The 26,134-nt window shown below is 45.5% G+C and overlaps 1 protein-coding gene across 1 annotated transcript in view; it reads right to left on the reverse strand.

The window, feature by feature from the left end:
- Positions 1 to 329: 329 nt before the first annotated feature.
- The window catches only part of EIF2B3 (eukaryotic translation initiation factor 2B subunit gamma), a 104,778-nt gene continuing 78,973 nt past the window's right edge, over positions 330 to 26,134 (reverse strand). The window contains exons 11-12 of the mRNA XM_030033702.2: positions 12,168 to 12,271; positions 330 to 546 (exon numbers count right to left, since the gene is read on the reverse strand). Of these exons, the coding sequence (XP_029889562.1) occupies positions 494 to 546; positions 12,168 to 12,271 (157 nt within the window). The 3' untranslated portion in view covers positions 330 to 493. The remainder of the gene's footprint in view (positions 547 to 12,167; positions 12,272 to 26,134) is intronic.

Below are 26,134 nucleotides of genomic sequence, written 5' to 3' on the forward strand. Positions count from 1 at the left end.
AGGCTGGTGAAGCTGCCGGGCTGCAAAGAGCAGCCCGCATTACCACTGTGTTTCGCTGCCCGCCTGCTGCGTTGATGAGATGCACAAGCAGCATCCCCCGAGCGGTTTCTCCCAGGCTCGGGGACGGTGGTGCAGGACTGCAGCGATGTGGTTTACATCGCAGGGAGGGCAGCTAAGTCATTCTTTGGAGTGGGCACAGTCTGTGTGGTCCCCGCTCTCCCTTCTGCTGGAAAAGTACAGTGCGTTCACCGGGCGCGCAGGAACCGATATTACCCTGCACAAACCCGCGTGCATCCCAATGAGGGGGGAGGGGCTGACGGACACACCGCTCTGTAAATACTTCTTTATTAAGACATAAATATAAAGCTGAACGGGAAAGGAGCAATGACAGCATAAACCGTGCCAGTACTGATCTGTACGGATGATCTTACGATGCTTGAACATCTGGTTCTGCTGCTGGCTTCCATAAAATCATCTTTAAAACCTACTCGGGTTATATCTCCATCAGCTGTTCGGTGCCCACAATGACTTCATTAACATGTTTGGCTGAAAAGAGAGAGGGAGGAAAAGAAGAGGAATTGAGTATTGCAGCAGTGCTTCAGACCTTGCATTTTTCAAATCTGCAACTTTAAAACAAATGAGAAAAGCAGATTCTGGGGAACTCGAACACGGATTTGCTGCCTTTCTTTGGACTCCAGCGTCTCTCCGACAGCATCACACACACACGGAAAAAGCCTAAACAACTGACTAAACATCAGGAGGTTTCTCTAATGAGAGTTTTCACATGTATGTGTCACTACTAAACAAGAGAGGCCCGATGGAAGTCACAGCTGCTACTGACAGGTGTACACCTAGGTTAAGGCAAAGAACCATCAGCATCCAACATGGAGATCTGACATAAAATTAAAGATCAGTAATCCACCCTGGTCCTAAAGAGCCCTGTGTGCCCTCAAACTGCACGGAGGTTGGGGAGGAGAGGGGCTGCTCAGCACTTGGGGGCCACCACAGAGGCAGCGTGAGATCCTCTCAGCAATCCCTACTCAACCCTGGCAGCTTAAAAAGAAGGGCTTTTTTTTTTTTAAATTTAAACCTGACTTCTCCCTTCTGGATTGAGCTCTGGATGGAGCCTCTCCAAAAGTATCCACGTGAAGCAAGGTCTCTGAGCAGAGTTATCATCTCTGAGGATAACAGTGGACAGCCCTCCTCAGACTCCTGTGGAGCTAATTTGTTGGAGGTGCAATTTCTACGAGGTCACTCCTTTGCCTGTTTCCAGGAGCTTTGCACAGCCCCAGTGGACACGTTAATGTGCCAGTCCCTGCCGCAGCACTGTTAAGGCACTGTACTGAATGAGCCTTCCCTTTAAAATGCAAAAGCAGCTTGTCAGGGAAGGACTGCAAAAATGTGATCTAAAGCCAAAATAATAAAAACACACAACTGAAAGCCCAGTGCCTAAAAACCCCAAGCATGTGGCCTCAGAGTGTGACACAAAGCCCGGTGTGCTCAAAGTGGGTGTCCTCAGGGTACCGTGGGGGGAGGCAGTGAATTTAAATTGCTCTCTGGGAGCTGGACACCTATTCAGGTGGAGCTCAGGTGGTTTGACCCATGCCCCTAGGCTCTCCATCTCCCCTTCTGCACGCTAGGAATAACAATTGGCTCTGGAGCCTGGGATAAAGCATCAAGGCCTGTGAGGTGCTGCGATCCACTGATGGAGGCTGTTGTCTCCCACACCTTACACAGCAGTGGGGGTGGATAGCCAAGGATGATGGAAATAATGAGTTGTGTTTTATTTACCCACCTAAAACTCCTCCCCTCAGGGGAGTGGATTTTGCAAGACTGCTGCAAAACAACAAACATGCCACCTTTGGCTAAATGAAGAAATTCCTGGCAATCCCCAAACTGGCCGGGCCAACACGATGCTTCTCTTCGTTTAAAATTCAAGACATTACCTTTGCACCATGCAAACCATTGCTCCAGAAAATGTTTGATCAAAACCTGCTCTATAAACTTCAAGGAGTTTTGGACTGTGGCAAGATAATTTCCCACTACAAGCCCGACCCCACAATCATATGGATCCTGCTGTCTCCTCAGCCTGGGGGACAGAGTTGGGTTAGCCACGCAACTGGCTAACTTTCACGCAACTTTCAGAGACCCTTCATGAAGGCAAAAATAGGAGATCAAGGAACCGCTTCTCACCTTCAGCATCAGATCAAGTCATTTAGTTCATTGCTTAGGGTATTTATCGACAACTGATAATTAATCCTGGAGCCTCATGCTAACATCTTGGAGCTAGAAGTTGCAACACGGAGCCCAACCTCCAGCACTTTGGGCAGGACGAGCAGAGGTGGATGCAGTGCTCAGGAAAATGAGGGACCGACTGTTACAAGTGCCAGGTGCAAGTGTGATGTAGGTAGCACCACACAACCTCTCCAGCACAGTTCTGCCAATAGCCCCAAGTCCAGCCCTCAGCGCCTCTCTCCTCCCGTCCTGGACCCCACACAGCTTTGCCAAGGTACCTCAAATCCAACCTGCAGCACTTCTTGCTATAACATTCCTCACCCCCAACAACTTTCCCAATATATCTCAAACAGGCCCTGTAGCAACTCCTGCGACTCCATTCCTGAACCTCCTCCAAGCAGACTACCTATCATGTTGATTTCTATGATGTGAATAAGACCCTGGCTACCATCCAGTGAGAGTAATTACGTTATGCCTCTGCAGATTAAACATGCCTTCATCTAGGCTTATAAAGAGCCATGTCAATTTATGGTTCTATATATAGGTTATCTGTAGCAATACTTTTTAATAAGGAACTTCATGCTTCATTTCAGACAGCATCTTGCACTGTCCTAAATGTGCAGAGCTGGGATGGGTCCTGTCACATACTTTGTTGCAGAGGTGGTACCAACTATTTGTATTTTGTACTGACATGCTTGTAGCTGCCTTATGCTATCTTGCATTTTACACCTGATGAGTTCAAAATGCTTTTCAGGAGTGGGCATATAAGAGCATTCCCATTTCACAGATGGGGAAACTGAGGCAGCAGTGAGTTTAGAGAGTTTAAGTAGCCAAAGCCACACGGGATATCAGTGCACGCATTCCCTCGTCTCCCATCCCTCTGTCTGTTTCATCTCCTCCTTGACTGGTGTGGCCCAGATTCCCTGAAGCCTGCCCAGTATGTCACTGCTACCTCAGAGACTCACATGAAATCACCAAACTCATTTCTCCTTGTACAGGCTAAAAGAAAACACATGAATGTGCCTGCCTCAAATCCGCAAGAAAGTTTTTAAGCGATAAAGGGAATGGTTTTGCTAGAAACAAAGCCCGATTCCACACCCCGAGGGGATGCGATAGGCAGATAAGGATTCACCCTGCTTCCCTCTTCCCTTCCCAAAGCCCTCCTTGCAGAGGGAAGGGAATTCAGACTCCACTGTGTGTGCCAGAGAGCAGAGCTGCGGATAGCGTTTCATTATCAGCCGCGGCTGCCAGTTGCCAGTGGCTCTGGCTGGTACCGGCAAGCTCAGTTCATGCAGAAACTCTGCCTGAAACTCTGGGGGAGGAGGGGGAAGTACCTCACATGCTTAGCTGTTCAGCTCCCTTCTCCTTCCCCAGCTCCCCATTAGGGATTTCTTACCAGGCTGCCTTTTATCTGACACTGGCAGGGTTACAGATGCATTCAGCCCACAGAGAATGAAGAGGGATTAGAGAAAGGACTTTCAGAAAGCCTTAGAGTTGGACTCTGCAACCTTAAATCATGTTCAACTAGATCTTCTCAGATTGGGAGCATCTGGTGCTAAGGAAATCCAGAGCTGATCAACACATTCAACCTCCTGATTAGCACTTTGCTTCAACTTGCTGACGCAGCCCAGCCTGAAGTCAGCCTGGGTGCTTAAACCGAGCGTCCACGGAGATTTTACCAAGTGTAAATCAAAAACCCGTCACTCGTTATATATGCGTTCCTGCTTTGGAAGACATTTGTTTACACATACTGCACACTAGCCCCTTAAAAACATACGCACAAGGCAAGGAGAGCTAGAGAGCTGGGGAGCTGGGCAGCTTTTGGTGCTTGGCTAAAAACAAATTGTAATGCAAATAAACAGAGGGGCGGAAATGACTGTGCAGCCCAGCACAAACCCCACCAGCAGGCCGGGGACCCAGCGCTCCCCAGCCTTCCTGGCAGGTTCCTGCCAAGCTGCTCGCTGCTCACAGAAAGGGGATGCCGGAGCATTCCTTTAAAAGCCATGTGAAAGCATCTCCTTGTTGTTTGCTCAATTAGCCCCAGACAGATTGCTGCTGCTGCTGCTGGTGGCAACGCTGGGTTGTAAAGGAGGAGGGGAAGGAGGGGAAAGGGAGAAAAAAAAAAAAAAGAGAGAGGAAAAAAAAGGGTTAGGGCCTAGGCCCAGGACCACCACGAAGTTCCAGCCCTCAGGGGCTCCAGAAAACGTTCAGTTTACTCACTCAATTACATACACTGTTTTATAAACCCTTTAAAATAAAATAGAAAACAGTCCCTGGCACAGAATTACTGCTCTATTATACAGCAGTGATGAAAGCCACTGCTGTGTATTTGCTCTCTTTAAAGCAAGAGATAGTTTAACTTAAAAAACTAGGCGGGGGGGAGGGGTGGCTGCACAAACGCATGCACGAAAACACGCTGTGGGTGGTTCCTACCACATTCACCCAGGACAGAAAGGATCAGAGAGTGGGAGAGAAGAGCAACTTGTCTCTGCAGTGATGGTTGGCCCTGGAAAAGCAGCCAGGTTGGGGGGGGGGGGGGGGGGGGGAGAGGAACTAAAGGGGCTTAAGGGGATGGGAAGCAGCTGAAGCTTGACTTTGGGAGGCTGGAGGGTGTTTTAAATTACATGTAGGGATAAAGAAGGGAAGCAGGTGATGGGGGCTGATTTGTTTGTGTTTACAGAGCAGCGGGGCTTTCCAGTCAAGGCCTGCTCTCTCCCCAGCTACCCTTTATTAGGCGATCACTGGAGATCAGGGGTGACCACGCTGTGGCCCCAAAGGCCAGGAATGTCTTGCAGATTCCTCCCAAGTGCCACATCAGCCCCGCTATGCAGCCGTCAGCTGAGCCTGCGGGTCCCTGGGAGCGATGCTCCCCAGGAGCTGGGTGCCCCAGCTGCTCCCAGGGGTGGGATGTGCAACTCACCCCAGGGGCACTGGGAATGGGGCTGGCAGGTGGATCAGCTCCGGCCCACAGCTGGGGTCTCCAGCCCACCGAACGGGCGGGCAGTATAGATCTCACTCCTGCCTCACACCCATTCCCAGCAACCACCAGTGCACAGTGCTGGTGCTCACCTGGTTCAGCTGAGGCTTTTCTCGTAGTTCAACCAGTATTGGCCCCTTCGCCCTCAAACCCATCTGGGGAATAGACATGTCTTCGAAGCATAAAGGTAAAGGCAACACTGAATTCAGTGCCTGAAGAGAGATGAATTTACTGTGGCTTGAAGCAGATGGCTCGGGGGAGTGAAGGAACTGGAAGGAGGTGTATAGGAAAGTCATCAGTCAGGGTCTTAGGAGAAAGGTTCGTCAAGGGAAAAGGAGACCAAGAACTGGGGATGTGCATAAGATAGCAAGTTCCTTGGGGAGGGTGACACACATTTGGAGTCCTACTACTGGGGCAGAGTCCTAGCAAAGTGTTTAAGAAAGGGACTGGATTGTACAGATCAATGTGCTCCCATGGGGTATCACCACCTCACAGCGAATGCAAGCAGGGATCTCAGAAACGTCAGTCTGAAAGACTCTGTCCACACTCCTGCTAAGATGGCAGAGATGCCATAGTTGCCTGGACACTGTTGCCTGCTGCACTGGATGCAAGTAGACGTTCCTTTCCTTTCTCAGCATCCATTGAGGTGTTCTTCCTGGCTCTTTCATGTGGCTGAGCTCTAGCAGAGCACAAGTGGTTATTTTCTCTGCGTGGAGCATGTAAAAATATTTCCACAAGGTTACAAACTGCTGCCTTATGGGTAGACTTCACAATCAACATGCTGCGAATGTGGCAGCTCATTGAACCCACTCACTGAGGAAGCCTGAACTTCCCTGGCTGGGAATGACGGTATGCACAAGTGTGACAGTCCCCAGTGGCAGAGGGGAGGACAAAGCATCGCTGGATGGATATTCTAGGGAAGTTTTATGCCACTGCTAAGGCCAGAACTCATAAACCATTTTTATACAACTTGGAAAAGAGGCTTATTAGGATCAGTTAGAAATGTAGTCACTGCATAGTCACTGAAACAAAAATGACAACTATTTAAGACATGCCTGTTTTACCTGCGAACTAATATCTTTGTCAGGGACACTCAGTAGTTAAACTACTTCAGGGAACAAATCATGTGGACCTCTCCATTTTGCTGTGAATTTGCACCATTCCTACATCATCTCCAGCTCATCTTGCACCCCAGTGCACAATATACATGTGTTCACTGTTTAGTCTGTGTCTGTTCTTCGTGAGCTTTCGTAACTCCCATCTGCACTGCAGCATGCTTTCTGATCCCGACCTTGTGTCGTGCTAAGTGTTTTCAGTTCCTGAAGGCTTCACCAGGAGGTACTCAGCATCTTGCAAGAGCAGATGCTCACCCCTACTTGAATGCAGCAAGAGCATCAGAAAGTCCCTCAGTTCCTTCCTGTCCCTATCCTGCTAAATCTTGGCTGGGGCAAAGCATCCTCACAAGCAGTCACCCATTCATATGTGGAGGTTTCATAAACTGTACCTGCCTTCAGAGGATGACTTCAGAGAAAAATGTGCTCTTTGGCCCTCATTAAAATAAAACAATCTTACTCTGTTTCATTGAGAAGTCCTAGCACTCCAAGCTTGGAACAGGACTTGGAAAATGATTGGAAATGGGAGCCAGTCCTTACTGGATATGTGCCTTTTTCTGTTCTTGTGAGAAACCACACAGTTTTGGCTATGTGATAAGCCTCTGGAAAAAAAAAAATCTCAGTTTGCACATGTTCTCAGGAGGGCAGCTAAAAGCTCCAGAGACTCTGTCTGCAGTAAGCATTCTCAACCATGGAAGCGCAGGAGGAAGGCAGGGCTTCCTCCATGCTTGTATCCCTGCTCTGTGGACCAGCGCAGCACTCCACACAGAACTGTTTCCCTCCTGTGCCCAGAACGATCCTGCCTGGGCATGACGGCAGTACGGAAGGGGATGCAGTCTGACTCAAAGCAGTCAGGTAGCGAGTGCCAGATGGGAAATGGAGCATGGGACTGTTAGGCAAGGGGACTGGAAATAGCAGCTACGGTCACACCAGAGAAGGAGTCAGGTGGGTGTCTGGGAATAACCAAGTAAGATTGAAAAACAAGAATCTCCATGAGAGAAAGACTAGAGGAAAAACCAAAGAGAAGGCTAGGAATGGTATGAGTCTGGTCCTGGGACAAAGCCATAGCGGGGAGCTGTGAAGCAGGAGTCAGGATCAGGTAGGACATAGGTGATGTAGTTGGGACCCAATGGCTGATGCTGGGGGCAGGCGCAGTAAAGCCTATAGTAACTACAGCCTTCTGCTCCCAGCACCAGGAGTGGATCTCAGGGCTGCTGACACCCATGGGCATCCATGAAACCTCCTGGCAAAGAGCTTCTCTTGTCCCATTGCAGATCCAGCTCCCCTTAAGGAAGATGACCCACTACTATCAGTTCCCATCAGCTGAAGCAGCAGAAAGCTGTACAATAGAGTTCAAGTTTCTGACACTGCTAATGATCCATGCAAGGGCCAGCATCATCCCATATAGTAAAACTCTTTTTTTTTCAGTGGACTGAACCTTCCCTCCCAACATTTACAAAGGAAATGCTAAGGCTAAAATGTCAAGTCTGTAATAGCTAGGAAATGCCACATGTAACATGCAACTTCAGCACTTAAGCTGGCCAGTCCAAATGAATGGGCACATGATTGGAATCTCCCTGTCTCTCAGATCTCTGTAAAACAGGAGGAAAAACCAACCATGTTCATACTGAAGGAGGCAAAAATGAGGTTGTTAACAGTTGTGAAGCATTAAGATGACAAACATTGCAGAAAAGCCATAGGAAGGAAGGATCTTGTCTCTTCCATGGTGTACAGTAATTAAGGTTTCAGACACAAACTGAAAAAAGATAGGAAAATGAGGAATATGGAAAACCCCCACATTCAGCTAGCAGTGCTCATTCTGGGTGTTGACTGTGTCAGGGCACCAAGGAAAATAAAAATATAAGGTGGCATAAAAACTGCATAGGAACACGCACAGTGAAGTTTTAGTCTACAGCCTGATCATGGAGGTACTGCTACTACTAAGTATGTACCAGGATACCAACCTAAGATTACATCAGCATCCTGATGTAACGCTCTTTTTGGGTGTGCAATGATTCAAGCTGTCCCCAAACAAGGTAATTCCCAATGCACGTAAAACATCCCTGCCCCAACGACAACAGAGATGAAGGCGAGGGATAAGGTGGTGAGTTTTATCTCAGTTTTGCTAGTTCTGTCCTATGTGCGTGTCTTTACCATCTCTATTCTTGGTATTGCTTTGAAGAAAGGTTAGGCCGCTTTACTGTGTATGCCTCTTCCTGGCTAACCTATACCAGATGTATAATGTACTCCCTGCTGAATCTGGCCTAGAGACTCCTTTGGGAGTAGTCACTGACTCTGGGGCTCATCTGACTCCTCGACTGGCCCATCACCAGCACTCCCTCTCTCTAGTCCTGTTTCAATAACTGCATGCTGCTTTTGAGCTCCTCTTTAAAAATAGGTTCATCAAAAAGGCTGGAGCATGATCCTAATAACTGTCTTCAAAACAGTGATTGAATGCTCTGTGCAATTAAGTTCTTTCAGAACTGCTGCCTGCCATTTCCTATCCCTTTAATAATTACCTCCTTTTTCTTAGGTACCAACATGTTTTTCAAACTGCTACCTGTGTGAGGTAGCTTTCACAAAGCCCATCTGTTAATTCTCTGCTAGCAAATTCCTTAAATTAAAGTATCAAAGAGGAAGGGAAGTGGATGCTTCCTAAGCATGGTAATAAAAGCAGTAGGAAGAGAACAGTATGGCTCTCAGGAGGCATGGCTTGCAAATTCAGAAGTTTAATAAAACTCCATACCTTGACTTTAACAGAGGCACTTAAAAGTACCATCTCTGGCCAGTGCTGTGATAAGGCTGAAGTCAACGCAGGACTGGGACATCATTGCTGACAGTTACCTGCCCCCTCCTGTGTCCCTAACTTTCTTTTCAGTTTGAAAGTACTAGGCTGCATCTGATCTACCCCAGTAACCAGTGTTGGAGTGTTCCCTCTATTTAGGTGTCCAGAGCTTTGCCAAGCCCATTATTAAGTGATGAGGTCTCCCACCATGTCCCTAGGGAGATTATCCCACAGCCTACCAGACCACATCGTTAGGAAAACGTTCCAGATAGCCAACCTAAATTGTGTTTAATTCAATCCCATTACTCCCAGCTGTACCATTTGGACCACCCTAAATATGCCCATATTATTCCGCAGAAGGAAAAGGATGAGAGCTGGTTTGAGTTACGTTTGTCTATCATTTGTGGTAGCTGTTCTCCTGCCATCCTCCTTGCGTGAGACTGGAGTTCATTTTATGAAAGGAGGTCAGTGCACCACTGGTTCAAAGAGCTCTTGTACCCTGAGCCGCCTGGGCAGTGTGGCCAGGACTCATCTAGCAGAGCAGGGAGCACACAGCCAGTTATGCAGCAAAGTCAACTGTGGGATTTGCTTGGGGCTGTGTAGGATGATTCAGGGATATTTCTACCTTTGATGAATCCTGGCTGATGCTTTGGAATAAGGGACTGCTGTATTTTTGGTTTTTTTTTAATGTTTCTGGGAAGGTGTATGCAGCTTTGCTGAGGAGGTTTCTAGCATGTAACTCCCAGACTAGGGTCAAGAGCCAGCTGCTACCACTTACGTCTGCTGAAGCGTGATCAGCTTGCAACAAAAGGTGGCTGCAACCCAAGAGAACTAGTTTTTTTTCTAACCTGGCCATGGAAGCTTGAGTCTGAAGAAGGAAAAGTTACCAAACAGAACAACACCGCCAAAGCGTTGATGAAAGGGGGAATATGGAAACAGACTTACAGGGCCACACCAAAAGCTTGGCACAAGATACAGGAAGTCTTGGGCAGGGGAAAGGAAGTCATGGCATGCTTTCACAGCAAAAAAGAGAGGGGCCAGTTTACTACAGGACCAGCCAAGGTCAGAAGAGACATGCTGGGCTGGAAAGACTCCACAGTTCAGGAAATAAGTCATGAACTTCGCAGACAGATCCCAGACCACCGAGGAGAACCTGACCCCCAGCCTAAAGAAATTCCAGAATGGTTAGGAAACTGAGGCAGGGAAATGAACTGAGGCTTTATTATTTTTTCTTGCTCAGCATAATGGTGTATTCATAATCTACCTGAATGTGTCTTTGCTAACGTCAATCATACGTTTCTGAACAGTTTAACTAGAGGGCCCACAGACTCATTAAGAAGTGGGTTTAAGCTTTGGAAAGGTGAGCAGTAGGCTCTACAAGAATAGGCAAATGAACCACAGGTTACAGCTCCGTTACTCTCCCTGCAAATACATCTACAGACCCTGAGAAATATTCAGACAAGGATGACAAGGACAATCAAGCAGAAAGAACAGTTTCCATACTAAAATCAACCAGACTAGGATCTGAACCCTGGAAGAGACTACTGAAGCAGATGTCAGCGAGGTCAAAGGGTGATATTTCTGTTTGATATAATCTACTAAAGAAATCAAACATATTCCTAGTTCCTAAAATATTAGCTAAATCTACACCCCGCCTCCTCATAGTTCAAGCTGCAGGTTAACAACCAAACGTGACCTGATTCAGTTCTCCCAGTGATTCATGCAGATGTGTAGATGTGGCACTTAGGGACATGGTTTAGTGGTGGACTTGGCAGTGCTAGGCTAACGGTTGGACTCAATTATCTTAAAGGTCTTTTCCAACCTAAATGATTCTGTGATTCTATGCTCAGGGGAGGACATCATGAATAGCGCAGATCTTCAGTGATAGGGGGGCAATGAACCCTGCAAGGGCCACTGATTCAGACTGATGTGACAGGCAAAGCCATGAGTAGGCACAGACTCTGGCACACAGGGACCAAGTGCACAGTGCACAGAACACTCACTGGGTGTTTCCTGCAGTATCGGAGACTTGCGACTGCAAGATCAATACTTTGTTTTCATGAGTCTTTTTTAGTTTTAGTTTCAATTTAAAGGAAAATTTGTCATATGCATAGCTGACAATAGGTTATGCTATACTATGTTAAGTGCAAATCCTGCTCTGTATCAGGACACTTACAACTGGGAATCCACCCATAAAGACAAAGCCAGCAAACAAATCCTGATCTGACTAAATAACTTCACATGGAGCCTGCAAAGGAACTCACTTTTGTCCTCGGTCCACACCCTAGAGCAGGGATCTGCCAAACCCCAACTATAAATATTCATTAAAAAGCCCTCTGCTTGGGATGCAGTCACTGAGACAGCCATTTCCTGCCCATTATCTCTTAGGGCAGGAAATCAACAGTTCCACTCAGGCGGTTACCACCGAGCCCTCGCCACGCACACTTCCACTGGATGGCTTAACTTTGCCCAAATGAGGGCCATGTAGTTGTAACCTCTCTGAAGCCCCAAAATAGCATTTCATAGCAGTAAAGCAGATCTGAACGTAGCTGCCCTTGTATTTAGTACTGAGCACAGCAGCTCCTAGTACGATAATCCACCTCGAGCTTTTGCTTGGAGCAAGGTGAATGGGAGCACGCTGGCACCGTGGGTTGGTAGCATCTACAAAGAGAAGGATGTCTCCATGATCAATAATTTGACTGCATCACCCCTGACACTGACAAAGATTACTAGTCAAAATAACGGCTCCTTCTGCTGAGGACAACTTCAGGCTGACCTAATTGTGGTCTCTGGGAAAAGACTGTCTCAGCACCCAATCTTGTTCTTTATAACAACAACAACAGAGCTTTTCTGCCAACTTCAGAGGAGCAAGTCCCTGAACTATTCTTATGCCAAGAAGCTGTACTTTCCATGAAAAACAAATCCTAGTATTATAGGACACCACACTGTAGAACTACCACGGTTTACTGGCACTTCATGAAGAAGCAGGAGTAAAATCTTGAGGAAGAAATTCTGAAAATTATTACAAATGCACTGTAAATACAGCTCCTCTACTTACCTTTGGTTTCCAGCCTCTGATCGCTTCCAATCAAACAGTCTTTGATGTCTGCACCCTTCTCTATCACGGCGTTATGACAAATAACACTGCCCTGAAGACAGCACCTACAACATAAACACAAAGTAAAGCAAGAAAATAATTTAAAATGACAGGTACAAAACAAAGGTATCCACCAGAATATCTAATGAGCCTGTTCTGCTCTTTTCTCAAAAACTCCACTATTTTTCTCCCGTTCCTCACACCCTGTTGCTGGAAAAACTGAAATGCCAGCTGTCAGAATGGGTTTGCAAAAAAGGGTTTCCAGTTTTACCTCCTGTTAGAACAGCTTTCCTCCACATTTCCTTAACAGAATAAATACTGCCAGAGGATTTCATAGACAGGACACTGGCCTGGGACTTGGGACCTGGATCAAGTCTTATATTTTCCACAGACAGTCTGGGTAACTGCAGGGGTGGCTTCTCTGCTCAGCTCCCCAGTTAAAAAGGGGAGCAACAGCCCAGTCCTTCCCTGTGAATTTTGCTGAGAAGTTTCATACGTTCCGGCTTGCCAGGCACTAAGAAAGGGTGGCAAGAAGAGGCAGATCGATACCTCAGCTGGTTGGCTTTGTTCATGTTACGTTCAAGCACCCAAACATGATTACTCTTCAGTACTAAACCAATGAAACCCACACTGGACCTGCGCTGCCTGCCTTGGGTAACTTCACACTCACGTAGCCTTTGACATCACAAAGTCCGAAATGCTACATAGGATGGAACTTTAGCAAAAGCCACCTTCTTCCAAAATGTGTTTGAATCTGTGATAACCAGCTTTCAAATCTGCTGATCTGATTGTCCAGATAGGAAAGAAGTTCAGAGTCCAAGTGCTGGCTTCGTAACTCCTCTGCTGAGAGATGCTGAGGGACTTACTGCATTGGTCTGAGCCCCTCTGTGCAGTAAAATGGAAGTTGTGAATCTTTACTAGTATCCATGATGTGTCCTGAAATGCTGTTCACTTAGCATCATGAGTAGTGCTATATGGTATTAAATGTAATTTCTTTCAAAGCCACAGAGAAAAAAACAGCTACGATGCAAATTATTTGTTTCCTTATTTTCACATGTGCAAAGATAGGTAGAAGTCACTGAAGGACAGAAAAATTTGAAGGCGCCCAGCTAAGAAATGTCTAAAAATACAAAGTCTAACACCCACCTAAACCAACTGATTGGGAGGAAGGTATAAGTGAGATATATGTAACCCCAGAGAGATGCAGGTAATCTGCTCCCCCATATTAATCCTGCTGTGAACCATGGCATTTCATATCTTCTCCCCAGTACTTCTGCTAATATTAATTACAACAATTGTGGATATTCTTGCTATCCTCAGTTGAACAGCTGATCACTGTCTGAAGTTTTTGGCTTCAGTGACTTTCTGCACGGCAAGTTTCACAGTTGAAGGACCTGCAGCCATTCTGCACCTTGGTCACAGGCGTCACCACTACTCATTGCACTAGTTAAACACAGCTGCACCGCACCATCCGGCTGGCTCATGGTCAGAATTGTTACCCTGGAGTCTGAACAAACAGCATAGAGGGGTTTTGGTATCAGGTCAAAGCCCTGAGCCTCCATTCTGTATTGAATGGAGAGCTAGCCAGCCATGGTCCTTATGAGAAGACAGAAACATCAATCCTCACTCCAGACTGCCGATCCTAAAATTAATTCCTAGTATTTTCCTGCTCACACATCACTATTATCTAGTACACAGTACACAGAATTTGCCATTAAACATATTACAATTCTGTTGCTTGTATGAGCGCAGAAACCATCTGCCCCACAAAACCAGCATTAATTCTGCAGGAGTAAAAGCAATAAAACCGGACCTCAGCCATAGTGGTTAGCAGTTACGACCCCCCTTGAACAGACTGTCCCCTCTGAACAATTATTCTTTTAACTTGCTTAAACTCCCCCTCCTCTGACCTATAAGGAGGCAATATGAGCAATTATGCTACAAGTAACCAGCTCAGGTTGCCTTGGCAAGGTTTTTACTAACATGTTAATAAGATAAAAAGCGGCAAAGATACACAGCAGACCCCTGCCTGCCTTTGCTCTCACACTGTCACGATCTGCTTCCTTTCCAATAGCTTTGTGTGCCCGTGCAGCGGCTCAGGCCATCATCTTGCACAACAGCGGTCACTGAGAGTGAGAGCAACTCTCCATTTGCAGCCGGGCTAGGCAATGAATCAGTGGAGGGAGGACTGCCCACCACTGCCATCCTGACTTGGCTTTCAACAGGACTAGTGCAGGCGATGGGAGAAGTTGCTCATTTCCCACTGAAATGGCTCCCGTCCAAAATGCACACTCCAAAATACCTCCCCCTCCATCGCTTCGAGCCAGTCAGATGAGAGCCTTCCCCTGCAAACTTTTAGGTTCCCACCATCTATCACTTCTTCTGAGCACGAGAGCAGCCATGAATACACTACACCTCTCGGCATTATCGTCCCACAGGAGGGTATTCCCCAACAGAGAGGGGATTTAAGCTGTCAGTCTGGAGTTCAGGCTGGAGAATACTGGATGTGTGTTCAGAGCCTACTTGGGGATAGTTTTTCAACTCCCAGAGAAAGAATAGCATTGTAAGCAAGAAAATGCTGATGACATTAACATCAAAGATAAGGGGGGTTCCTGCCAAACCATTTGTTGGGAGGGACAGGCCAGGGAACCAAGATGAACTTGTCTGTGCCAGGTGCTCACAAACCAACCCTTCCCCGGTGCCAGGGTAAAACAAAACCCAAGAACTCCGCCACCCCAGGAGTTTCTTAAAACTTATAAACCCAACCAACTGCAGAAGTTTTAAAAAACCATACTCAATGCTCAGATTACCCCAATCACACAAACCAGCAGTGAATCCGGCTTTTATTGCTCAAGTGGAACAAAACTTCAAGAGATAAAAACACAATTTGTGGGTGTTCCCTTCACCCGCTGACAGATGTAACACAGCTATTTTGAAACCACTTGTAAATGCCTTTTTAAAAAAAAAAAAACTATGTTATAAAGCCTGCCAAGAGAAGTATTTTGTGTGTTTATTTAATTCTTACTATTTTTTTTAAGTTGAAGAGTAAGGAATAAACTTTTATTCTCTTACAGGGTAAATATCACATCTCAGGGCACTCTGCTGTATTCTCCTTGGCTAAACAGCCGCTGCGGTTCCTACCTTGCTTGACAATTAGGTGCTATTAGTCCTCAAAGGTGCTCTGACAGCATCCAGCTTCATCAACACCGTTGTGTGTGTGCATACATGCACATTTGATGTACTGGTTTATAATGCAAACCATATTTATTTTTTTTTCCCAAAAATGTAGTATATTTTTAAACTTTTCAGCACGGTGAAAACGGATATCTTCTGACCTTAAAATCCAAAGAGCATGTTCAAACCCACAAGAGGAACTAATTTGGGGCATTTGATTTATGGCTGAAATTTCAATTTGAATTTGTTTTAAGTGTAATCACAAACTGAAAGTCTGGCAGCTGGGTGTTTTTCAGAAAATAAATAAAAATATTCAGTGTGCGTCTGCATTCTAGAGAGAGCATTTTACAAGCCCAGTCCTGTAGTGGGAACAGATGTAGCTAAGACATTAATTTGTTGTACAGGTACAACGTGCGAATGGAAGCATATGAGAGAGAGTGTGCGTGTACGTCTGTGCCTGTGCACGCGTGCATGTGTGTATGTTATGCGCCTGTATCTGAGAGACAGAGAGGCTGACTTCAGGGTGTTTTTTTTTGAAAGTGAGAGAACAAGACCAAAAGGAGTAGTGGCCAAGGAGGCATGGGGGGATTACAAGGATTTAGGTCTTTAAACTGCAGACCACCTAACAAGATCACTCTGAAATGCCACTAATTTCAGTTAAGGCCACAGACCTCCCTTCCTCTGCCCTCCCTCTCTCCCCCATTGTAAACAACTAATCCCAGCAGAAAACAACAGAGAGCAAAATGTACACACATTCTGCAACATTCCAGGTCCTTCTTTATCTTTTATTTATTTTTCTAAAAGGTCAGCGTATGTATGGAGGGAGGGGGGAGGGGAAGAAAGCCAAAAAACCTCAAGTCCATCTCTTGTGTGGGCTTGAAGGAAGCTGGGAGAAAGCAAAGTCCAAGAGCATACAATATGGAGCTTTTATAGCATAGCAATTCCTGGACTCAGCTTACTTTCCCCTCCCTCTATTTGTGGCAAAGTCACATAGCTTTAAACCAAAGGACAGGGTGGTCGATTACATCTGAAAGAAATGTAAAGAATTGAGAAAGAATTCCATCTCCTGTCGAAATTATAAATAAGGAAGTATTAGTCCCAGAGACAGGCTGATTTACGCAGCCCTGGAACTGCTGACTTTCAGCCTGAGTATCAGTCTATAAATCAAACTCTTAAATCAAGTGTGTCAATTGCTGCAGCACTGCGATACTTAGGAAAAGCAAGGCACCTACCACTGAAAGCAGGAAGATTGCCAGGGGACTGAGGTGCCGTACCCTTCTTAATTTTCTAAAGTGTAAATCTGAGATCAAACATCCTTGGGGGGAATGGGAAATCAAAATACGCAGCGCTCAGCACATCGGGAGCAGGCTGCAGGAGTCCAAGACACAACCCCCTAATTACAGGCTACCCACTGATTATTTAGGACTCTGTGATTAAAGTGATGAACGCTCCTGGGAGAAAGGGGCTTAAGTAACTGAGGTCAAGACCTCAACTGCAGCTCTCACCCTAGTTGTGCAAGCTTAGGAAGGTATGAATGTCACAGGTTTGCCTTAAAGCAAATCTCCTGAAATGCCAATGGAAGTTATCCAGGTCTGCTAGTTTAATCCAATTGTGCCAAAAACCCAACATAATCTCTGTTGGGCAGCAAAGCAAATGAGGTGTCTAAAATGCAACGCTTAAAACTATACACTCACGAGGAAGAAAGAGCCTGGAGCACAAAGCTTAGGACAGCCTGTTGGTACTGCTCCGCCATGCCAAGAAGTTGGGTCTCTTGCTCCTCCAGATGAGCTATGAAACGGAAAGACTGATTCAGGAGTTAAAAGCACAGGGTGACATGCCTCGGCAACTACTTTGCTGACTGAGGGGTAACAGCTGTGGATTCCCCTGGGAGCAACGTCCCATTCTGCCCTGACCGAGAAGATAACAGCCACAACAGGCACCTTAGTAACACTGAGAGGTGGCAAGGAGGCGGGTAGAGCTCTAAAATGTACCAGCAACCCCTCAAGGAATCCCCCGTTAGCCGGTGAGTCGGTGGCTGGGACACATAATCACAGGGGTGAGGCACAAAGACCATGGGAAAACAGGGAAGAGGCAAAAACACTACTAGGAAACTTGAGAACCCGAAATGTTGCCTTCACCAACACACTTTACAGACCAATACGTTTTTACACCAACACGCTTTTACACACTAACAAACTCAGGGCACTGTGAATCTCATGTTATATGCTCAAGTAAATACCAAAGACTACAATAGATGCCAGCAGTACGTGCTATAATTTATAGATACATTTCAAAGCAAGCATTCTTAAGTGAATTTAGGCTTTGATCTTCTGTTTTTCCCCTTGGGGGTAACAAAATCATTCTACCAACCCCCCTAAATTCTTCACCCATCTCTGAGGGTGTTTTCACTAAGGAACTTGTTTCATGTCTCTCTTCTAGCCAAGCTCATCACTGTGGTATGGCTCCTTTACACTTCTTCCCCACACCCTAAACATTTTGCATTACATATTGCATATACTTGCCAGCACTCGTATTTTCCAGTGAAAGTTCAACTGACCTTAAAGGATTGCCTCAAACCTACCTTAATGTGTTTTATTAAGTGAAACTTAGGCTGCTGGGGGAGGTCGCCTGGAAGGTTGTGCCTCACCTCTGAAACTTCAGTTAAATCCAGCTGATCTTGGAACAAACAAATTGGTGGCCTTTTATGTAGCTGCAAGCTCGGTTTTGCACACTTCAGCGAAAGTATGCTGCAAGGAGTTTTACACCAGGAAACCCCCACACACAGGAAAACTGACCTCCCTCTGGATTCTCTTTTGCAGAGTGGGAGGGCCATGTCCTGCGTGATTTTACAGACACTCAGCTGATGCCCAGGAAAAGCTATCAATGTCTGTGTGAAGGTAACAAAGCAGAAAAATTATATGTTCACTCCCGTCTCTGGGTTTGCTTTACTTTCTCACTAGCTGGCACAGTCAGACTGAGCGGGGTACCTGGCACGCACAGTAGAAAGACACTTCCTCTGGGGTTTGGGTTGAGAGCAATTCTGGGTTGAGAGCTATAGCCCTCCATAGGACATTATTGGTTAAATCAGCTTCTGTATCATATGGGCTGGGTTGACAAGGAAAAGTATTTTCTAAATGTCACCCTTACAAACTGAGCCTGGCTTCTTAGACCCAAGCTGAACTTGTTCAACCCCACAGTCCCCTTAGGAACTTACAGGCACGATTCTGGCACAATGTGATAACTTCTTCCTTTTCCATACCCAGGATGGGGAAGATTTTCAAGAGCACCAGAGACACTCACACCCAGATTCCCACCAAAACCCAACAGGCATCGGTTGCTTGTGAAAAATCTCCATGCTCTTCGATTAGACCCATGTGGCTAGCAGAAGGCAGAAGCGTATTTATAGCTTTGAAGTCAGGCATAACCCTGGCCACCTGAAGAAGCCTATCAGCAGAATGAGAGGAGATGTTTTAAAATGCCACTCTTCAGAGCTGATTTGTGCTTTAAGTTCCACATTTGATGTACAAGATGTTTGGAAAATTGGGAAGAGCTCCCTGCACTATCAGGGAAACATCTGCATTTGAGATTAAAGAACAGGTGATTTATTTAAGACACATTGATGTACCAGGAAGCTAGCCAGAAGAAAACTTTTTTTTGAGGAGCTGCTAGTAATAACGGTTCAGACATTCACAACATCGCAGGTACTATATGAGAAATATCCTAAATACATTAGATACAGCAGAATTTTACTTCAGTTGAAAGTAACTGAAAACTAGCCCTGCAAGTAGCTCAACTGCTTCCTGCTCCCGCTTCCTGCTCAATAGTTTCCTAGTTTGCCCTCTCTTCTTCAATTTATCTTCCTGAAAGCAAACTCTACCAGCCAGAGGTTGTCTCTATTCAGTATCTTACACAGCATATGCATTGAATTAAACAGTAGAATGAAAATTACAGTTCCTGACCAAAAATGTTTACAGTTTAAAACCAAGAGGTGTGACAGAAAGGACAGAACATAATTGCTACATAATCAAGAGAAGTAAGAGCCCTTTTTACAGGCAAGGACTACACCTAGCTTTCTTCATACATCCATGTTTATCCATATCCATGACATACTTTATCCATATATACGCTTTGTCCATACATATTTAAGCTGAGCATGTGCTTTTTCTGAATCAAGTTCTTGCTTTTCACGTGCTTTCTGCGATATCTATTCTAAACTCATTCTTCTTTCCCGGGCTAGCATAGGGCAGGGGGGCAATCAGTGGTGTGAGACAAGGTGTCCAGAAGACAACAGCCATCTTAACAAATGGTTCAAGACACAAAATGTGTGGGAATCCCAGCATAAGCAAATCTTTACTTCCAGCTTTGCAAGCTATGGTGCTGGAAACAACTTCATGTCTTCATTCCTTCTCATGTGGGAATGTGCTGTAAAATATATTTTACAATTTCAACAAATGTTGCCTTGGCAATAGGATCATTCCTTTGTACTGCCATTATCCAAGGGGAAAAAGACTACTTATGCGCTGAACCCCTATAAACGCTCAATTCCATCCTGGTTTTAATTAGAACTTTCTTCAAACCGCTGACTGTTTCTACATCAGGTGCTGATTTGGCACTATTGAGGAAACAACCAATAAACTTCACAATCAATCTGCAGTTAGTAGTCAATCCAGCTCGGCTTGCTTGTTGTTTTCTTCCTTTGTACATTTTCTCATAGAAAGTGGCAATAAATTGGAGACATGTGGTAAACTAGAGTAGCCTTTAACCAGTCACATGCGGTCTCTCTTCAGTCCCCTCACTGAGTAACACTACAGCATCTGTGCCATCTACTTTCACACAGGTAGCCAGAACACCTTTAACAAAATCCAACACATAACTGACTGTCTTCATATGACTGAATAAGGAAGATGCTGGTTTTGGCTGACATAACATTTTTGGTGCCAGATCTTCCTCCACAAATCTGGGTACTTCAGTTCTTCATACAAATTTTTAATCCAGCCTATTCCTTCTGCCCAGGGAGTCAGAACTGCCCAATGTTTACCACATCTCCTTGTGGGACTTATCTAACTTTCCCTCTGTCTTCAATATTCACATCACCTCCCTGCAGTTTTAGTAACCCGCAGCGTTCGGCATCACCTCTCTTGCATTCCAAGTTCCCTGATGCTGCAATGCTCTGCAGTTTGCTGCCATCATGTGCAGCCTGACCCGAAACATATCTGCTTGTCTTTTAACCCCTTCCCTTTCCAAAAGGTAACCTTAGCAGTGTGTCGTATGGGGAATTTCAGCAGTTCTTTTTCGGTAGTATGTTTTTATGTAGTTCCAACAACACGCTGTAAGCTTTACAAACACAACAAGGAGACGAGTTTATCATTCAATAGTTCCTGCCCTTGCATGCACACACACAATAACCTCAGTCACATCTGCAATCCCAGTCTTACAGTTCCTGAACTGAGACTGCCCATGGCATCAGGCTATCTGGCAACTGTCTGCTGCAAACTCCTTTGTGGAAGGAACCCTCTCCTTCTCCCACTGCTACTCCCAGTTTGGGATACAGCTTGAGGAGGAATCTTTTGAGACATCACATCAAAGTGTACCTACATGACGGACACCAGGATAAAGACACCGTTGTACAGTTGAAGGGGGAGCCTTGCAGAGTTCCAGCCAGAGAACTGTTAAATGTCAGCAATGTAAATACCAGAGGAAGGCAGTACCTGCCCGTCAGAGCTTGCAATTCTACATCCCACAAATTACACCTGTGCTGGCAAGCCCCTGTGCCCCACAAAGCATCTTTGACCGGAGACTGTGAAACACTCAGGAAGAGAGATGTGTCTCTGTGCATTACAAGTGGAAACAGGGAAGCTAAAATGAACATTGGAACAGCTTCCCAAGGTGGTCAATAGACCTTGAATTGTTCCTGACTTTCAAATGAAGACTGACATCTAAAGTCAACAGCTGCTGAGTTCAACTCAGCAGGTAATGCCTAAAATTCTCTGGCCTGTGCCAGGCAGATGACCATACATTTCATTTATCTTTTCCATTGTCCAAAACCAATCATCCCCAATGAGCAGTTTTTCTGATAAAATTACAGGTGAGACAGGTTGAGCTTCCTTGGTTACTCTGTGAAGATCTGGAACTTCCTAGCTGTGGAAGTGAAATCTTGATGCAAATCTTGGGCCGTTTGCATCTTGCTGTCACCCCCTCTGATAATCACAGCAGCCTATTTATGATTTCCATAAAAACATCATTTGAAGCAGAATGCTTTCCTGTATTTCCTTGAAAAAAGAAAATCAGCAAAATACTTCATTTCAGAGACTAAATCTGCCACAGAGCCCCTATGGTACTGACTACCAGCACGTCAACAAGACCACTTCAAAGCATGGCTTACTGTGGACTCGATATTTATCTGAGCTTTTCATGCTTGCCTCCTCAACTAACCTCTAAGTAGTCCAAAGATCAGATTTTTTTTCCCTACTATAGTCCCATCTATTAAATCTTTCCCAGGGAAATGTTCATGTTCAACAACCAAGGAAGAAGGATATACTGTGCACATGACAAAATGGCCAAGCTCCTTTCAGTAAGCGTATACAATGAGATAGTTTTACTAACAAACAAGAGGTTTCGAAATCTTTATCTCCAGGGATGGAATAAAGGATTCAACATGCTTTTCCTGTTAATATTACTTGTAATGCTCAGAGTACTTCAGCACAAGGTCCTGCATGACCAGACCAATTAGACATTCCTGCTGCCAGAAGCTAACAAACTAAGTAAAACTATGAGACTGGTAAAAATAAAGCCAATCTTTGAAAAAAAAACCCAACAAACCAACCACCAACTGCCAAAACAAAAGCCAAAACAAGAACCTGAAACTAAATTCATCCATATCTATGTCTCATTTCAAGGAAGCTAAGCGTGCCTAAGTATACCAAATGAAACACAGTTATCATGCTCAGGTCAGCATAATTCGTTGCGAGATTGTCTGCAAGCCCCAACAGCAGTAATTGCTGTTCTATGAAGAGATCAGGGTGGAGTTAGAATCAGAAAATCATAGAATCATAGAATAATTTGGGTTGGAAGGGACCTTTAAAGGTCACCTAGTCCAAACCCCCTGCAATGAGCAGGGACATCTTCAACTAGATCAGGTTGCTCAGAGCCCCATCCAACCTGACCTTGAACGTTTCCAGGCATGGGGCATCTACCACCTCCCTGTGCAACCTGTTCCAGAGTTTCGCCACCCTCATTGTAAAGAATTTCTTCCTTATATCTAGTCTAAATCTACCCTCTTTTAGTTTAAAACCATTACCCCTTGTCCTATCACAACAGGTCCTGCTAAAATGTTTGTCCCCATCTTTCTTATAAGCCCCCTTTAAGTAGTGAAAGGCTGCAGTAAGGTCTCCCCAGAGTCTTCTCTTCTCCAGGCTGAACAACCCCAACTCTCAGCCCTTCTTCCCTTTCATCCCTCTGATCATTTTTGTGGCCCTCCTCTGGACCTGCTCCAACAGGTCCATGTCCTTCTTATGTTGGGGGCCCCAGAGCTGAACGCAGTACTCCAGGTGGGGTCTCACGAGAGAGGAGTAGAGGGGCAGAATCACCTCCCTCAACCTGCTGGCCACGTTTCTTTTTATGCAGCCCAGGATACGGTTGGCCTTATGGGCTGCGAGCACACATTGCCGGCTCATGTCCAGCTTTTCATCTACCAGTACCCCAAATACTTGTCGGCAGGGCTGCTGTCAATCCCTTCATCCTGCAGCCTGTCTTGATACCAGGGGTTGCCCTGACCCAGGTGCAGGACCTTGCACTTGACCTTGTTGAACCTCATGAGGTTCACATGGGCCCCCTTCTCAAGCTTGTCCAGGTCCCTCTGGATGGCATCCCATCCATCAGGCATGTCAGCCACACCACTCAGATTGGTGATGTCTGCAAACTCGCTGAAGGTGCATTCGATCCCACTGTCCATGTCATTGATGAAGATATTAAACAGTACTGGTCTCAATATGGACCCCTGAGGGACACCACTTGTCACCGCTCTCCATGTGAACACTGAGCCATTGACCACTACCCTCTGGATGTGACCATCCAACCAATTCCTCATCCAGTGAACAGTCCACCCATCAAATCCATATCTCTCCAATTTAGAGAGAAGGATGTTGTGGGGGAACGTGTCAAAGGCCTTACAGAAGTCCAGATAGATGACATCTGCAGCTCTTCCCTTGTCCACTGATGTAGTCACTCATCACAGAACGCCACTAGGTTGGTCAGGCAGGACTTGCCTTTGGTGAAGCCATGCTGGCTGTCTCAAATCACCTCCCTGTCCTCCACATGCTTTAGCATAGCTTCTAGGAGGATCTGTTCCATGATCTTCCCAGGCACAGAGGTGAGGCTGACAGGTCAGTAGTTCCCAGGGTCCTCCTTTCTACCCTTTTTAAAAATGGGTGCAATGTTTCCCTTTTGCCAGTCACCAGGGACTTCACCTGGCTGCCATTACTTTTCAAGTATCATGGAGAGTGGCTTGGCAACTACATCAGCCAATTCCCTCAGGACTCCAGGATGAATCTCATCAGGTCCCATAGACTTATGTATGTTCAGGTTCCTCAGGTGGTCATGAACCTGATCTTCTCTTACAGTGAGAGGGACTTTGCTCCTCCAGTCCCCGTCTTGCAGTCCATCCACTTGAGAGGTGTTGGAAGAGAGATTGCCAGTGAAGACTGAGGCAAAAATGTTGAGTACCTCAGCCTGCTCCTTGTCTGTTGTTACCAGTTCGCCAGTCTTGCTCATCAGGGGGGTAAATCTATCAGAGACATCACTTTTCATTTGCAAATGGCACAGTCTCCCTAATTCTCCTAACCAGCTTCAGTCAGTCTGCCAGTGTTGCAGATTGCTCCTTTGCAAGCGAGCTATAATTAGGGGCCTCCTGCACCAAAGACATAGCAATCCGGGGACCCTGTTGTACTGTACCACGTCTAATGCAAACAGAACAAACAGAAGGGGCATCCCCAAGCTACTATAGAGACTAAGGACACATACAGCTACTGCAGGAGCATTCAGATATACAAAGTTTTCAAGTGACCTGTAATTTCGGCTCGATTAGTAGATTTTCTCCAACTATGTAACTCAGTGCAGTCATTTGTCACTGAGCTCTGGGGAGCCGTCCAGAGGGAAACAAGAACCGTTTCCCTGCTGCAGCCTGTCACCTGGGCAGTCAGCATCTCTCAGCACTTGTGCTGTTGTATAAATTACATCCCTCCCAGCTTGGTCAAGTATGTCCATCACTCAGCACGTATGTAATCTTCGCTATTTTATTGTCTCATTGATGGAAGAATTAGCTGCACAGTGGGAAGCACATTAAGAAAGGACAACCAATTATTTTGCCCGTGTTACTAACTTCTTTAATCCCCTGTAATCTCGTCTAAGGGGGGATTCATATCTACTCAAATCACTTCACAAGGAGACATATATAACGTAACAGAAGTCCTACACACCAGGGAAAACAAAAAACCCTGCTACTGGTCCTCCAGTGCATCAAACACACCACCCATTGCTGGAGAACGGATCATAATTTGCAAACAGTATGCAATGGCACTGTCCAAGCTAACCCCAGTTCCTGGACCCATTCAGTTGGGAAGAACATCATCATCTAGGTCATAACCTCTGTTTCTCCAATAATGAGCCAACCACAGCCTAACAATAGGAACCTCGTTTTGTTCTAAGCACCTTGTGGTGTTCCCATCTGCCCAGAAAGAATCTATTTATCCGTTTCAGAAGCTGGTATCAAATGTGGTGAGGCTATTCAAAGCCTTTTTCTGGTTAGGAGATGTAATTTGTGGATCTTGAAGCCACAGGAACTATGGTACAGGATCCTCAAATCACATTACAGGAAAACCATCAAGAGATAAAACTTTTTCACCTGTTTTTTTATTCTTGTTTTTTTTTTTCTCTACTGACATAGTGAACTGAAGCTGCTGATCACTTTTGCAGCTGAGATGGAAAAAAAAAAAAAAAGAAAGGTAGGATTCAACCCAGAGAAGCTAGAGGTGATGTAAGTGGTAAGGGAATTACCAAGGCAGTGCCATGTATAATCATAGTTCTTGGTAAATGAACTTAGAATGTGGAACAATTTTTGCATTTGGTTGTCCCCAGTCTCCCAACTTTCAGAAGTTATTTACCTGATCTTTCTCTCTTCTCTGGGTTATCTAAACAGCTTTGTCTTTTCCATAATATGTGCCTTACAGCAGTGTTCTCAGCCTACTGCTTCAAGTTGGTATTATTGCAATGAACACTGCTGGGAGTAGCCTTCAGTTACCACTCACATTTGACTAGGGCATTAATATAGTCAAAATACATAGAAATTCTTCACTTAAGTTACAAGCAAGACTTCTTTCAACAAAACTCAGTAGCTACAATACTTCTGTATCTCACTACCTGCGTATAAATGACTTCATACCTCTCTAATCTTAAGACTTACCATGATGCAGTAAGAAATACTTTATCAGCTCCGTATCTGTGCAGACCTACACAATATGAATTACAGTATGCTTTGAAATAAAGCTCCACAGTCTATAGTCTTAATTCTGGCTGAAAAGGAATAATTACAAATTTGACTCCAGTGCATCGGTGTGCAGTAATCATAGAGCAGCTAAAGGGGGTAAACCCCTGGGACTATTAGGTTTTTCACTCAGTGGTGGCTACATTGTTTTCACTGAGAGTGACTAGGGATGACATTGTTTTCCAGAAAATCACCAAAATGTTACCCCAAAAGTTAG

The sequence above is a fragment of the Aquila chrysaetos genome, chromosome 12 (assembly GCF_900496995.4).
Source record: "Aquila chrysaetos chrysaetos chromosome 12, bAquChr1.4, whole genome shotgun sequence".
NCBI classification, from domain to species: domain Eukaryota; kingdom Metazoa; phylum Chordata; class Aves; order Accipitriformes; family Accipitridae; genus Aquila; species Aquila chrysaetos.